This window comes from Tenrec ecaudatus, chromosome 1, assembly GCF_050624435.1.
Source record: "Tenrec ecaudatus isolate mTenEca1 chromosome 1, mTenEca1.hap1, whole genome shotgun sequence".
In the NCBI taxonomy this organism is placed as follows: Eukaryota; Metazoa; Chordata; class Mammalia; order Afrosoricida; family Tenrecidae; genus Tenrec; species Tenrec ecaudatus.
This window is the reverse complement of record NC_134530.1, coordinates 148,898,607-148,915,301: the sequence shown is the minus strand read 5'-3', so window position 1 is coordinate 148,915,301 and position 16,695 is coordinate 148,898,607. Positions and strand designations below refer to the sequence as shown.

Genomic DNA, 16,695 nt, shown 5'->3' with positions numbered 1-16,695 from the left:
ACCCATATAATTTATCATTATTTCATTTTTTGGTTAGAAACAAACCAAACCAAACCACACCGGAAAAAAAATGAGTAGCACATTTGGGGCCTGGGACCCATGTCTTAGTGTAATAGACATTTCTGTTTCTGTTTTATCCCCCAGGTCATAGTCATGGCATGCATGGAGTTTGAGATGGGGAAGGTGAGTTACTTTCTAATCCCTGTTTACCACTGGTAAAGGAAAGAAGAAAGAGGCAGGACAAAACAAGTAGCAGAATTTTCCTTAAATGTGCCTCAGTAAACATTACATTCATGGTCCTCATTTGCATTTAGGGTGTACCATGTGACGCCCAGGTGTGTGTGTGTGTGTGTGTGTGTGTGTGGTGTGTGTGGTGTGTGAGTGTGTGTGTGTATGTGTGTGTGTGAGTGTGTGTGTGTGGTGTGTGTGTCTGTGTGTGTGTGAGTGTGTGTGTGTGAGTGTGTGTGTGGTGTGTGTGTGTCTGTGTGTGTGTGTAAGAGTATGTGTGTGTGGTGTGTATGTGTGAGTGTGTGTGTGTGAGTGTGTGTGAGTGTGAGTGTGTGGTGTGTATGTGTGGTGTGTGTGTGAGAGTGTGTGTGAGTGTGTGTGTGGTGTGTGTGTGTGGTGTGTGTGGTGTGTGTGTGTGTGTGGTGTGTGTGTGGTGTGTGTGGTGTGTGTGTGTGAGAGTGTGTGTGTGTGAGTGTGTGTGTGAGAGAGAGTGTGTGTGAGTGTGTGTGTGTGTGTTCAACCACACAAACCCCTTTTTGTCACTCTTCTCTAGTAGACTCTGTGTTTTACTGTACAGACAAGACATGCTTTTCAGAAGATGTCCCTTTGAAAATTATTCAGTCCAATTTGCTAACTCTGTGCTGCTCGACAGGGCATCCACTAGACACTAGTGGATCCCTAGTGACTTTAAAACTTTTTATTGTGAATCGGGTAAGGTTCACAAAGCAGGTCATAGTTTTACATCCAACATTTCATACAGATTGTGATTCAACTCATCCATTGCAACCCTCTCAATGTACTATGGAAACACTCTATTCTAGATGCAGTATAAAGTAAGTTTCATGTGAACAAAAAAGATACTGTTTCATGTGATTACATGTTTAAAATTGGGGGCCTGTTGGATTGAGATATTATTATAATTCAGTTCCCTTTTTTGTTGTGTTTTAATGGGACTATCAGGAAATTAAAAATTACATGTGTGGCTTAATTAAATTTCTACTGAACGGCACGATTCTAACCTACATAAGATAATACATGCCTTTCCGAGTTGATACCATTCCAGTCTGAACCAAGAAAACTTGGTGTTTCAATTAGCTCGTACAATTTTGTTTTGGTACATATGATTTCTGTTAGTCTTTTTGAAGTGTGAAAGATAAGTTAGAGATCCTTATATTTGCCTTTACAGACTTCTAGGAAGTCTGGATTATGTACCTATCTTCATGCTTGTCTTTCCATCCTTGGGGATTTCCAGACCATGATATTGGGGTTGAGTCTTGAGGAAGTAAAAAGTTCCCAACCCAAGATGAAAAACACAGAATTGGATTTGCTTCTGTGTATGCTTTATTGATCTAAGAGAGTCTAGAATGGAGGGAAATCACTACATTCTGCTTTGTGCAACAGAAAAAGTGTGAGCGCTACTGGACTGAGCCAAGACAGGAGCACCTGCAAGTTGGCCCTTTCTCCATATCCTGCGTGAGTATGGTACCCCTCCCCACCGTGGTTGCTTCTATTGTTATAGGAGCCGTGCATCTGGTCAGTTCCTCCCCAGAGCGACCCTAGCTACACAGAATAGAGCACCTCCCATTCCTGCACCTTCTCCTCAATTGTTCTTATGTCTGGGCCCATGGCAGCCACTGTGTCCGTCCATCTTGTTGAGGACCTGCCTCTTTGTCACTGTCCCTCTAACCTAGCACGTTGTCTTTCTCCAGAGACTGGGCTTTCCTGACGACATGTCCACCATACATGAGATGAAGTCTTGCTATCCTAGTCTCTAAAGAGTATTTCTTCCAAGACAGATCTGCTTGCTCCTTTGACTGTCCATGGTACTTACAATACTCTTCGCCCAGCACCATAATTCATATGCATTGATTTTCCTTCCGTCTTTCTTATTTAACGTCTAACTTTCACATGCATATGAGACGACTGGAAATACCAAGGCTCAGGTGAGGCGCACCTTAGTCTTCAAACGAACATCCTTGCTTTTCAACACTTGAAAGTGGTCTTGGGCAACAGATTTACATTGTATTGGGTAAATCTGGCCCTCAAGACCTGCCCCCGTTATGGCTGAGCAAAGTTCTAGAATCTATTTTATAGAGAGCTCGCTTTTAGAAAGCACTGATATCTCCATCTTTCCCTTCTCAGGAAGCTGAAAAACGAAAGTCTGATTATGTCATCAGGACGCTAAAAGCTAAGTTCAATAATGTAAGTATAGAACGGAGGGTGGGGCGGTAAAACCCAAATACCTACACGGATCTGCCACGCGCAGGATCTAAATCAGTAAAAGGCGATGGAGAGTAGTGACGCCTTTAATGTTGCCGGCCGTGAAAGCGCTTCATGGTTAAATAGACCTGGCGCGTAGAACTGTCATCGCCAGCCTTTTCCACACCGTGGCACACATTTGTAAGAATAATATCTGTAGGGTGAATAGAAGCTATCCAGTGAGCAAAGGCTGAAGACCAACTTCACACTCTGGCTTCCCTAGGCCTTGTCCAGCCTCTCCAAGGGATTTGTCATTCCAGCAGGCCTGTGAGCCCTGGAGGCATACCAGACCGCAAGTCCTGGTTTGGGTTGTTCTCACACTGACCTCCTTTTGGGAGTAGGAAGGAGCCCCAGTGGTGACACGGTTAGGCATTCAGCTGCTGAGAGGTTGCATGCCATTCAAATCCACTCCTCAGGAGAAAGGGGGAAGCCTGCTTCCCTAAAGATTTCAGCCTTAAAAAGAAAAAATTCAGCTTTGGGAATCCTACAGAGGTTCTTCTCCGTCCCACGGAGCCACTGAATCACCATCAGACCTGATAGCATGGGTTTGTTTTTGGAAGTTGGGGTTTTGTGATAAGGACAGAGGGGGACCTGTTTCAAATAAGAGACCTAAAATAATTTCCAGTTGTTCTCAGGAGGTACCTGGTCTCCCGCCGGAGGGCTATAGGAATTAATGAAGGACAAATTTCAGACAGATAGACAGATAGATGATGGATAGATAGATAGATAGATAGATAGATAGATAGATAGATAGATAGATAGATAGATAGATAGATAGACTACTTGCTTAATCAGAATAATCCTGTGGTGGAATGAGATGGAGTCCTCGCCTTGAACTCATCTCCTCTTCTCGCTATCTTTCATAGGAAACTCGAACCATCTACCAGTTTCATTACAAGAACTGGCCAGATCATGATGTGCCTTCATCTATAGACACTATTCTGGAGCTCGTCGGCGATGTTCGGCGGTACCAAGAAGATGATCGGGTTCCACTATGCATCCACTGCAGGTGCGAGCCTATTATGTGTGGACCTTCGACCCCAAACAAAGGAAACGTTAGTGTGGCTAGGACTCCTGATGAAACTGAAGGAAGCCTCACTGGGTTGGAATTTAATGTGGTGCAAGAACATAGGATGTGGGCTTCTGATCCCAGCCTCACAGCTATCAGCAATGAAAAAGGGAGAGGTCGGTAGGAGACCCAAAGTGTATTCAACGAGATGAGAGGTTTCTAATAAGGCTTTTGGAACTATTGGTCAGCTTCCTGTTTTTAAAAACCTTTGCTCTCACTCTTGTACCTAGCGTGAAATTCATGCTTCTCTGATTAATTACTTGTGCACAGAACTGAATAAATCGCTAGAGATTCTTGTCGGAAGATGCTGCCTCGGTTCTGGCCCAAGGCTCACTGAGGCATGAGGTTATTGACAAACATGCTCTGGGAAAAGGGTAAGAGTTGGGAAAATTCCCTTGTCTCCAGGCTTTCTCTCTTCAAATAGGCCAGTAAAATCCTCCACTTTGTTATCAAAGACCCACCGTCTGCAACTATCAATGCTACTGTGATCTTACGTTTCAGCGCCGGCTGTGGAAGAACTGGCGTGCTTTGTGCTATTGACTACACGTGGATGCTGCTGAAGGACGAGGTGAGCTCCCCCAAGCAGGCATTTCCCGTGTGCTTACCGCCAGGGGAAGCCAGCCCCTAACACATCGTCACGGGTCTGGTAGGCGCAATGGTACAACGATAATAAGTAAAGATCATAGTAAAGTTATAGAGAGCATGAGAGATAGAAGAGAAATATAGAAATATATGGAGTCAGACACAATTCATGGTAGCATGCTCACTTCAGCCCTGCTTGGTGGGCCACGTGGAGGGGGAGAGAGAATCTTTAATGCTAGCCCAGGCTTTTATATTCTCTGGAAACATGCAAGCCCCCTAATGACAGGTGAAGACATGCGTCACAGGAAGAGGTTACGCTATAGGTAGTACAGTATTGGGAGGGGGTGATCTAGGGGTATCCACATAATAGGAAGAGGAGGGATTGGGGGTATACATGTGTCAAGATGGGCGGATCCTAGGTACAGGATGGCAGCCTAACCTTGGATGTCACAGAGCCGGTTTGGCCTGTTCCTGGGCTCAACTAATAGAGACCATTAATCCATTGTCTCCAGCAGCAGGGAGCAGGCCCACCCCTGTGGTGGGGTGGGACAGCATTCTGGCAGGGATTGCCTTCAGGGATGTCTGTAAACATCTGACCTCCTCCCACAGCTTACCCTGTTGCTTTCACACTGAGGGACTAAAGTTCCTCAAGACCTCTATCACTGTTATTCATCTTCTAGAATCTTCACTCACGGACTAGGACCGCTTTGTCAGTCAGATGTCTCCATTAGCTCCTAAGTCAGGGGCTTCTCAGTGTGGTCCCCAATTAAGCAGTATCAGTATTTTTGGAGAACTTGCTAGAAATGCAAAGTGTTGGGCCCAACCCTGCCTGAGTGAATCAGAAACTCTGAGGGAGGCCCCCAGCTAGTCCTAGGGGCGATTCTGATGCACACTCACATCTGAGAAACTGCCTAAAATGATATCGCTCCCCTTCCTTAATCCAAACTGCTATAGGAGATGGACGCCATGTATTGCAATCCAATTTCATGTTCCAATCTACACATCACTGTTAAAAGTGATGAGAGGCTCGTGGCTTCTGGAGCTATCGGTTTCATAAAACCTTCCTTCTCCCTCTCGCAGAGACTTCTTTCCATGACAACTTTAGTTCCAGGCACTTGGAGCCCCGGGGGAATGAAAACCTTTGGGCTCTGTGCGCAGCCCCCCAGAGGCGTTTCTGAACGCTCCTAGGGAAATCACTAGGCTATAAACCGCTGTGAAAGTCATGAAAAGCCTCTCGTTTTCAAAATGCATTCAGACTGCTGCCACCCCACACTCGGAGAGCAGGTGTCTTACAAGAGCAAGACTAGGAAAAGGTGAAAATAATCTCTGAGCAAAGGCAGGATGAACGGAGTAAGACTTCTTGCCCTCTCTTATTTGGCAGATAATGCCGGCGAACTTCAATGTGTTCAGCTTGGTCCAGGAAATGCGAACCCAGCGGCCATCGTTTGTACAAACCCAGGTATGGGCTAATGCGATTGTCCCGGTCTCGCTCCATCTTGGTGCTTAAGGGCAAGGTATCCAAAGCCAGATGGCTCCTGAGCTGTGGGACCAATTTACTCCAAAGCACTTTCGTCCGGGCCCATTTCTTCAGAGTATCGCAGTACTTCCCTCCGATTCCCTAACCCACGTCCAGTTCCTTCTCTTCGTTAGAGTTTACAACATAGTCAAAACCTAAGGCTCCTTGATTAGAAACGATGGTGAAGGAAATGCAGCTTTGCCCCGTTTGACTTACTAGACGATAGTACCTAAGCTGGGTTTCCCGGGATTGTGTCGAACGGACTCCCTGGGTTTCCGAGGCTTGAACTCTTCACTGAAGTAGAAAGCCGCGTCTCTTTCCTGGGGACCGGCTGGCAATTTCAGACTGTTGATCTCACAGTGAGCGGCCCAATGTATAATCACCAAGCCCCCTGGGCTCTGAAATACTGAACAGTCAAAATAAAACCAACCAGACTCTCGAGATACTGTGACGATTTTTCTAGTGTCTCTTGGTGCTTGCTGGAATGCATACACTTCTGAAAGCATAATTATAGCCACGCACTGTAGGCGTCAAACGTTCTGTCCATGTCACAGACTTTTCATCAAGAGCAGACTGCTCGCCCGTGCCCACTATTACATGTGCTCTTTCCCCTCAGCTCAGGAAATCCAGCTCAAGTGTGGCCGCATATGTGCAACATTCCCAGCATGACACTCTCACTGCCCCCACAATTCATCTCCCCGACATGCCCCCCCAACTTCTGAGTGGGCTCCCCCTCCAAGGGGGAATTTGACATTCACCTGTCAAATATGCAGTCATCAAACATTTGTTGATATTTTATTACGTATCGGGCACTTTTGCAGAGCTTGTTGGAACTTTTCTTTTTTAACTGTTTAATTAGACCTGAGGTGTTTAAAATGCTTAGAAATGAACTCGCACAGAGCTTGAGAAATGAAACAATTGACAATGGAAGTTCAAGTATTTTAATTCAGATGTTGTAAATTCAGGGGAAAAACTGAGGAGCTGTTATAAGGTGAAGCTGTCTTTTTGGCCCACACAGGTTTTCCACTAATAGTTAGTGGAAAAAAATTAAGGTTTTTTTCACGTGTTGACTGTAGGTGTTTTCTATATTCCACCTGTGAGGGGGAAAGTTTATGTGAAATAAAACCATCGATAGGGGTAGTGCTGTGAACCTGGAAAGAAGGCTGGTCCATGTAAATGGATAAAGTCTCCAGGGGGCACGCAACCTACAGTAAAATATGAAATTGTGATTTTAAATTATTAAATAAATCCAGACCCCCATTGCAGGAAACTCTATCAGGCCAGCTTGTAAGAAGTGGGCGTTAGCTGAGGCCACTTACAATTTGCTTCCAGGCTTTGGCGTGTTCAAACACCAGCTGAACGAATAGCTGCACGTTTGTAGGCGCTTTTTCTGGTACGATTCTAGCCAGGAAATGGCACTGTAACCAGATGAGTACTTCCTGTCTGACTTTTCTCTCCTTGAGAAAAAAAAAAGATCAAGAGTGCACCCACGGCTGCCTTGTTCTCTTGCTCACGTTCCTTTTGGAATAAGCTGTCCTTTATTTGTACAAGATTGTGCAAAGTGTCAAGGAGAACTCTGAATAGACCTGTTCGGATAGAAAGCAGATCCCCAAATCAAGGACTTGGACAAGCGCAGAGGCAAACAATGGAGCAGTCAACTCCGTAGACCTTGTTATGATCATAGAGCCTCACTTCGCTACAGCCCAAATCCTTTAGTCACCACAAATGTCCCAATCCCACTCAGGGTCTATTGTCCGGGAGTGGCGGGACAAGCCCAGCAGCTTGGTCTAAGTACATTCAAGTAAGAGTCAGAAGATCCCGGTTCTAATATAGCACCTTGATTATGTTTCTAAGTAAACTTGGAACATTTGATTACAAATAGGGCTAGCAGACCAGCTGCTTCACAGAGCAATCGTGACGGTTAAATGGAATGATATTGCGGTTGTTCATTCGACACCATCCACAATCTGTCCATCTCTTCTTACAAAAGCAATTTATTAAAAAAAATTACAAGGTGAAATACACATTGAATTAGGAAAAATGTGAACCAGGAAAATTGAATAGTGAAGACAGAGGCAAAGATGTTAGAAAGTAGGTCAGAAATGGAAAACCAGGCCCTAAGACCCTGTACATGAGCTAGAGGCAGATCAATTATTTGACTGGTTATTATCAACCAAAGCACACTTTAAAATCTGAAATGGACTTCACAAAGCACCACTTGTCCTGGAGTCAAGGCTGACTCATGGCAACTCCATGGGTAGCTAACCATTTTGGTTTTTTTAATCATTTTATTGGCGGCTTGTACAACTCTTATCACAATCCATACATCAATTGTGTAAAGCACATTTGTACATTTGTTGCCATCATCATTCTCAAAACATTTGCTTTCTACTTGAGCCCCTGGCATCAGCTCCTCATTTTCCCCCTCCCTCCCCATTCCCTCCTCCCTCATGAACCCTTGATAATTTATAGATTATTATTTTGTCATATTTCACACTGTTCCCCGTCTCCCTTCACCCACTTTTCTGTTTTCCGTCCCCCAGGAAGGAGGTCACATGTAGCTCTCTGTGACCACGGTGTTCCCCCTCTCCACCCTCCTGGTATCGCCACTCTGTCTGAGGGTTTTGATGATTGCTTTTTTTTTTTTTTGTTATCATGTGGGATTTAATAAAAGAAAATCATTTGGTGAATGACTACATCAGTATTCCAACGTCTTTATGAATAGATGCCATTTATTTCATACAATCCAAATTTACCAGTTCAGATTCATTTGCTTTCAGTTAAATAAAGGATTGTTGCTGCTGCTGTTAATTTCAGGATATCATATTGCTGACTTATTTGCATCTTGTAACACCTCTAATGAATTCATTTGGTAACTCCGTATTAAGCATGCTCCCCAGAGCAGTTACAGATGTAGGCAGTTAAGACAGATCAGTGGACAAACCAAAGATCCCTACTCTCATGTAGCTTAAATTCTATCAGGAGGAAGCAGATGAACAAGAATAGGCATGAAAATAGTGTGGCAAATGTGATGTGAAAAGGGAAACAGACAAAGATAAAGGAATGGGGAGTGTGGAGGAGGAGGGAGGGCTTGGGCATTAAATGAGATGGCCAGAGAGGCCTCGTTGAAGAAATAACATGTGATCCAAGACGTGAGGAAGGTCAAGGGACTGACCCTATGAGAAACAGCTGGTGCCAAGATCAGTTGGCATGATTTGGAAGAGTAAGGTATGTTAGTCTGGGTTGACTAGAGAAACAAATTCATAGATACATTCATGTGTGTATAAGAAAGAGCTTTATATATAAGAGCAATTAAATGTTGAGAAAACATCCAGCCCACTCCAGATCAAATCCATAAGACCAATATTAGCCCATATGTCCGACACTAATCTATAAAGTCCTCTTCAGACTCACGAAACGCATGCAATGACGCCAAATGCAGGACGATCACAGGCCATTGGGTGGGAAGTCTTGTAGAGCCATGGCAGGGTAAGCATCTCAGACCTGGCAAGGGTCTCTACGTGGCTCCTCCAGCTCCAGGCAACTAGCACAGCTTCACATGCTCCCTCAGAAGGAATGTCTCTGAGGGAGAGAGCCTCGATGATTGCTTTTTTGGAAGTAGATCATCAAGTCTTTCTTCTGAGGTACTTGAGGGTAGACGCAAACCTCCAGCCTTTCGGTTAGCAGCCACGTACATTAACTGTTTGCATTACCCTGGGCTTCCATATAAACATACGACCCTGACATTTATGCAAATGTTGGTGCTCCTTTCCGGTATCCTACAGTAGGTGTTTAAGTTCTGGAACCTGGTTGTGTAGCTCACTGTTTTGTGTGCATGTGCTGTTTGTGGTCCTCTTCAGGAGCAGTATGAGTTGGTCTACAGTGCTGTATTAGAACTGTTCAAGAGACAGGCGGATGTCTTCAGGAATAAACACTCTGGAGCAGAGGTAACATTTAAACTTGATATTTTGTCGTTCCCCCCCCCAATATCTGCTTTATGTCATGGGATCTCAGGTTAATTTTAAGACACGACTCATTATCTATTGTCATGATTAACTTGGAATGTCAAGTGTAATGGGGTTGTGGAGAGAATAAATTCACGGAGGACTTAATTTCCTGTGGAGAGGATGAATTCATTGAGGTATTTTTTTAATTTAGAACATTAATCTCTTGGATAATCTGTTGCATACAATTTCTAACTGAAAGTAGCAATAAAAGTGACTAAGAGGAGCTGGGCGTGTTCTATCCCTGTGTTTAAAACAATTTTATTTGATGGACTAGAAGTGAGATTGATCATTGTAAAATCAAGTCACAATGGTGCCTCGGTGTGATTTTTTTTTCCCCTCTGGGTCACTTTAACCTTACTTTGGTGGCAAATATTTCCTTGAATATTGAGAGTATTTTAGAATATTCAAAGAAATTTTAGCTGAATATTTTAGATATAAAAACCATTATGATTTGGCTAAAATGCCAATGATCTTATTTCCAATTACAGTTGTCAGAGAGAGACCACAGGCGGGTGCTTTTCAGAGCAGAAACCTACTGTCCGTGGCACAATGCTGGAGCCTGGAAGCCCAAGTTAGGGCACTGGATGTAGGGAAGCTGTCCTTCCTCTGTTGGCGGCCACGGTGTCTCTTGGCGTTCCTTGACCCCTACACAGCTCCTCGCCTGCTCTCTTCCCTCTCTGTGCATCTTGTCTAGGTTCCCACTACACACACCATGCAGGGATTAAGTCTTGGGCTCACCCTCTGCTGGCATGATTACACTAATATTTCCAAAGAAAAACCCTGTTTCCACACAGGGTTCTTCATGGAAATAGGGGTTCCAACGCCAACCTATCTTTGCGGGGGTCACACTTTAATCCAATTCCAGGTTATGCAGTTTTGATCTCGTCACAAAAATGATTCAGTCCAATACTTACTATAGAATTACAAAATGTTAGGTGCTAGACAAACCATCAGAAAACAAAATGACCGTTTCACCTTTCAGGGTACGTAAAACATAAACATTTTTAATATCACTTTTCAAATTTATAATCTAAAAAAAAAAACCCAACATCAGAAACACAAAGTGTGCAGAGTCACAGATCTGATCACAACATCCCTGCCAGTGAATGTTGGGATGACACAAGTGAGACCCCAGGGAGACGGGTGGCTGTGGAAGACAAAATAGCCAGAAAATCCACGGGGGTGGGTGTGGGGGTTAGAGAGCTAACTAAGCAACCCCACTCTAGTTAATGTCTCATCCACGCCTGGGAAAAACAACTGTGCGAGGGAACCTGGAGAGAAGAATAGTGTTGTCGGGAAATTTTCCTCTTCTCCTATTTGTCTCTATCTCATTGGCTGATCCTCCCAGACAGTGTTAAATAATAGAAGCGGAATTGGCATGCTCAATTTCCGGGGAATGAATCTGGTATTTCACTACTAAGCACCACATTGACTTTTGACCTAAGATCTTCATTTCTTAGTTGTGTGAACAAAATATTCATTGACTTCTATTTATTAAGATATTTTTTTCAGAAATAATGTTGAATGCTATTGATTATGGGTTTTTGTTGTCTATGGGATGGTCACATGGATTCTTCTCCCTTGGCCTTTCTTTTTGTTTGTTTTAATTTGAAAACTTTTTGTTGATACAACCTTCTGTATCTTGATGACCCCAAAAGCGATATAATGTGGAAAAACACAGACATCTGTGATACTTTGGGGAAGAAATTTGAGCAATACCATAGGCAATTTATTCTACTTTTTAAAATGTTCCAAACTCACTGCCATTGAGTCAATACTGACCCATTGTGATCCCCTGTGGGTTTCCAAGACTGTAACTCTTTTGTTTTATTTTGTTGTTTTCAACATTTTTATTGACACACAATTTACATATCATACAATTGAATATTTCAGTTGTTCAATCAGATCAAAGGGAATTTTACAGTCAACACCACATCTATCTTACAGCCTCCCTCGCGCCCTCTGGCTAAATTGCCTTTACTCCTCTGACCATTGAACACAGTGAATGTTATCATTGGCTTTGTCATTATCAAATCATCTTTATGTTCTTAGAATACAGAACAGCCTAATTAAGCAAGGAATGTTTTCCCTTTAATACACTGCTGTGGTATGTGGACTAATATTTTATTTAGGTTCCAGGAAACGTCAACACTTAAGTTAGTACAGTAGAAATTACTCAAGAGCTGGTGCAAAAGGTTTGTAAAAGGCTATTAACCCAAAGCAGGTTGAAAGACCTGGGGGACAGCCCATAAAACCCTATGGGACACTTTCACTCTGTATTGCATGGGGTCCCCAGGAGTCAGAGTTGACTCAATGTCAGCTACCCACACCGGCAGCCCCAGTAATGTGGGCCATTTGGGGCATCAGTAAATGGGAAGAAAGAAGATGGAGGGAACCGGTTAAAGCCAGCCTGAGGGGACTGCTTCCTGGACAATGGAGCAGACATATTTTTCCTCTCACTAAGTACAACTGAAGTCTCTCAGGAGTAGCACCAGGCGAGTTCCAGTGAAGAATCAAGATTTTCACCATCATTCATTGCTACAGAGGCCACTCTCCCATGGGCCAGTGACCATTTGGGGAGGCCTCCCACTGGATGTAAAAAGAGGTTTTTTTTTTGTTGTTGTTGTTTTTAATCATTTTATTAGGGGCTCATACAACTCTTATCACAACCCATCAATTACATCAATTGTGTAAAGCACATTTGTACATTCATTGCCCTCATCATTCTCAAAACATTTGCTCTCCACTTAAGCCCCTGGTATCAGGTCCTCATTTTTCCCCTCCCTCCCTGCTACCCCTCCCTCATGAACCCTTGCTAATTTGCAAATCATTATTTTGTCATATCTTGCACTGTCCGACGTCTCCCTTCACCCACTTTTCTGTTGTCACATGTAGATCCTTGTAATCAGTTCCCTTTTTACAACCGACCCTCCCTCCACCCTCCCGGTATCGCCACTCACATCCCTGGTCCCGAAGGTATCATCCGCCCTGGATTCCCTGTGTTTCCAGTTCCTATCTGTACCAGTGTACATCCTCTGGTCTAGCCAGCCTTGCAAGGTAGAATTTGGATCATGATGGGGGTGGAGTGGGAGGGGAGGGGCATTCAGGAACCAGAGGAAAGCTGTATTTTTCATTGGTGCTACATCGCACCTTAACTGGTTCATCTCCTCCCCTAGACCCTCCAGGGGATCTCAAAAGAGGTTTAATGAGGAACCTGGTGGAAGAAGAATACAGCTGCCAGCACTCACCCACACAAAGAGGTGGTTCTTGGAGGAGATAGATGAAATTGACAAACCTCTTGCATGACTGACAAAACACAAAAGGAAAGATTAAAATCCCCAATATAAAGGGATCTCACTGTAGGACCTGCAGATATCTAAAGAATAGTAAGGAGCTAATACAACAACTGCACACACATGAATTTGACAACCAAGACATAATGGACTCTATCTTCAAAGCATGCAACTGTCCTAACTCACTCAAAATCAAATTCATCGTTTGAGCAGTAAGAAATCTATTGGCCCAGCTGTTTCACTGGAGAAGGCTACCAAATATTTAAGGAAGAATTAATGCTAATTCTACCTCTTCCATAAATTATTATGAAGCTAAAGTTTTAACTCTGAAAGCAAGGTTTTTATTTTGTTTTTATAATCAGTGGTATCTTAGATTCTATGAACCATCTTGTTATCATTAAGTGGCATTAATTAAAATATTAAGTGACAATTGCTGCATCGGGTCAACCTGCTGCACCACACTTCCTTAAAGTGTTGAAGAGCCGGTATGTCACTTTGAGGACATGATCATTTCAATCACCTCCTGTGCATTTGGAAGTCGGACTTCGAATAAGGAAGACTGAAGAATAATCAATGCACTTAAATTATGCTATTGACAAAGAATATTAAACGTGCTATGGACTGCCAAAAGAATCAACAAAACTTTCTTGGAAGAAGTACAGCCAGAATGCTCCTTAGAAATTAGGATGATAAGCCTCACATACTTTGGACAGGTGATCAGGAGAGATTCGTCCCTGGAGAAGGACATCATGTTTGGTAAAGGAGATTATTTGCGAAGAAGATGAAGACTTTCAGTGAGATGGAAGGACATGGTGGCTGCCACATGGGCTCAAACAGAACCAGACTGTGGGAATAGCACAGGACCAGACAGTGTTTTGCTGTGTTGCACATCAGGTTGCTGAGTTGGTTCTGACTCATCAGCATCTAACAGCAACAATATCATGAGATGGAATATGGTGGGCAGCTGTGTGGGAGTGTTTCCTTAGGGCAGTGAATGGATAAGTAAAAATCGAATTCCTTTGAAATCCCAAAACCTGGTTCCATGAATACATTCTGACTCATAGTGACCGGATATAGGGTCTCTGAGACTGTGATTATTTTCTTCAAATTGGCTAAAAGCAACATCATTTTGGCTCCCTAGTGGAGGGAGCTCCTTCACAAGTGCAGGCAGGCGTGGAGTGGTCCGGGAGATTGGAAAGAAACCCCGTACTCTCCTCTGGAGACTGTTCTTGTGAGAGCCGAGTCTGTAAATCATTGCAGGAGCAGGCAGCCTCCTCGTTCTCCCTCAGTGCAGCTGGGGTATTTGAACAGCCCGCCTTTCTGATTGGCGGCTCACAGGCCCCAGCGATGCAAAATCCAGAGCAAAAGCATTCTCATCCGAAGGAGCAGTGTGTGTAAGAACCTTGGATGGGACGCTTTGGCCAGAGAACGCGCGTCGCCTGGAGCACAGTGACGGAATAAGATCAGAGAAGGGCCAGGGACCAGACAGCACCTACTCAGTAATGTTAGGGTTGAGATGATGTCTGTGAAAGTAGAGGGTTCTTGGGAATATATATGCCCTGACACACATTTAATCCACATATTAAACCCCCCACATTGAAACGTCAAATTCCCTTTAGCTTCTGTAACATTATAAATCCTATATTATCATCCCTTTGATCCCAGTATGAGACTGTATCCTTATGAGGATTTGGGGAAACTGAATGTAACCTGTTTCCCGGTGGTGCAGTGCCTTGAACCCTGCGCTACAGACCAGCAAGGTCCATGCTTGAAACCCACCCGATCGCCCACACAGGAAGAAAGAGCAGGCTGTCTGCTCCGTTAGAGACTGAATGAAAGTGCAAACCTCCAAGCAGCAGTAGCCACAAGGGTCCCTTTGCGGGGAAATTGACTGCAGGGCAGTGGGGTTTTTTGTTTTTTTCGATTGTGTAATCCTCTTTTGAATTATTTTAAAGTTTTTTGGTTGTCTGAAAACTTAATTCTCGACTTCCCAATAGCAATGATAAAAGCAGGTAAGTGAGCAAATGCCCGGTCAGGGGCGTCTGGAGGGTTGGCGTCACCCAGGGCAGTAACTCACGATGTGTTCCCACATTCCAGGTTGGTGTCACCCCGACCTGCTCCGCCGCTTGGCCACGGCAGGACCAAGGGCTGTGCCCAGCGGCCCTGCCTCTCCCAGTGCGCCACTATAGCCTCCCCCTCTCTCCCAAAGGTGAAAGCAGAGACCCTCTTCTCTACCACAGGGCGACTGCCTGTGGCCCAGACCTCCCTCGCACCCCATTGGCAGGTGAGGGGCCTCGTGATGAGTTACCTCTCACCATAGGTAATGAGTGAGCCCCCATTACCGATGACCTGCCAGGCCCTGCCACTGAGGACCAGCGGACATTTGACGTCACCCCCGGGCACCACCAGCAGCAGCAGTTAAAAAAGATTGTAGGGCTGGTTTTCCCCTTCTCCCCGCAAATCTCTCCCTGGCATTGCTCTAAAACCATGAATCTCTCATTCCTCTCTCTTGAAGCGTCGAGCCAGGTATTCCGCCTCTGAGCCAAATTCCCCTCTAGGAGCAGAACGTTATGCTCACCGGAGCTTACCAGAAAGGTGAGTACCATTTCATGCATGACCGAAATGTGGTCTGCCTGTGCCTGCGAAATGAATCTGCTGCTTCGGAGGCTGGTGCACGTGTCCTGGCAGAGGCCTCCGCAGACGCTCCTCTCCTCACGCCTCTTTCTGTCTCAGCTCCACGAGGCTGAACCAGCAGAAGAGCCCAAGGACGAAGCTGGGGAGAGCGGGGGCTTCTTCCTGGGACTGGAGGACCCCGGAGCTCAGCGAAAGGGACGGCCTCCTTTTGTCCCCTACCAAGCAATCTTCTTTGGACTTTTTGGAGCTAAATTGTGGTTGTAACCAAACTGCAGGCGGAACCATGGTTGGGGAACCTCTTCAGAAATATCAGAGCTTGAGCTCCATTGTGTTTGGGGCGAGCGCTCATTCAAAATCAGCAAGTGTGGCAGAAAGACATTTTAATTCAAAGCAGCCTATTGTAAGGACCAAATCAACCCCCTTTGAACTGGTAGAGCAGAGAGAAACGACAGAGTGGGACATCAACGACAATTTTTCTCATGTGCAATCTCAGCTGCATAATTCTCGTTTGATGCATGCTTCTTCAGCCGAACTGAATTCTTCACTGCCACGTGACCACAGGCATCAAACACCCAGTGCCTTGGATGCCAAGCAGACCGGCTATGGTGGTTTTCGTGTACATTCTTACATGTCTTTAGTGGAAGATCCCTATTTCTCATCATTATCTCCTGGGAGTGCTGATTCGAAGATGTCTCTTGATGTACCCGAAAAGGAGGATGGAACAGTTTTTCCTACTTCCTTGTTGCCAACATCCTCTTACTACAATTCAAACACTTCTTTAGCACGGATCCTTCCAACTGATGTTCCCTCACCTTGGAACCAAGAGACAGGAGAAACCGGTAAGTTGCTGTTTAAGTGTGTACGCTTTATCAGGGGAAAGAAGAGGCTGTCTACTCCCATCGTAGAGTTAGTCTTGGAAATCGCAGGGGCAGTTCTGCTCTGTCCTCTAGGGTCGCTATGAGTTGGCATCGACTAGACAGCAGTGCGTTTGTTTTTAGAGCCACTTTGTACCTAGTTCTCTATACAAGACTTGATTTCTCCTCTCCATCCCCTTTGTCTTGCTTTCCCTCCACTTTCTTAGTCCTCTTCAAGCAACTACATTTCAGA

The 16,695-nt window shown here is 44.6% G+C and overlaps 1 protein-coding gene across 4 annotated transcripts in view; it reads left to right on the top strand.

Annotated features, from left to right (window-relative positions):
- The window catches only part of PTPN22 (protein tyrosine phosphatase non-receptor type 22), a 56,048-nt gene that overhangs the window by 20,390 nt on the left and 18,963 nt on the right, over positions 1–16,695 (top strand). For 2 of the 4 annotated variants that reach the window (XM_075540315.1, XM_075540313.1), the window contains exons 5-13: positions 145–183; positions 1,630–1,701; positions 2,371–2,430; positions 3,354–3,496; positions 4,058–4,124; positions 5,520–5,597; positions 9,515–9,601; positions 15,470–15,549; positions 15,688–16,427. In XM_075540315.1, coding sequence (XP_075396430.1) covers positions 145–183; positions 1,630–1,701; positions 2,371–2,430; positions 3,354–3,496; positions 4,058–4,124; positions 5,520–5,597; positions 9,515–9,601; positions 15,470–15,549; positions 15,688–16,427 — 1,366 coding nt within the window. The remainder of the gene's footprint in view (positions 1–144; positions 184–1,629; positions 1,702–2,370; positions 2,431–3,353; positions 3,497–4,057; positions 4,125–5,519; positions 5,598–9,514; positions 9,602–15,469; positions 15,550–15,687; positions 16,428–16,695) is intronic. The other 2 variants (XM_075540314.1, XM_075540316.1) reach the window with 2 other exon arrangements.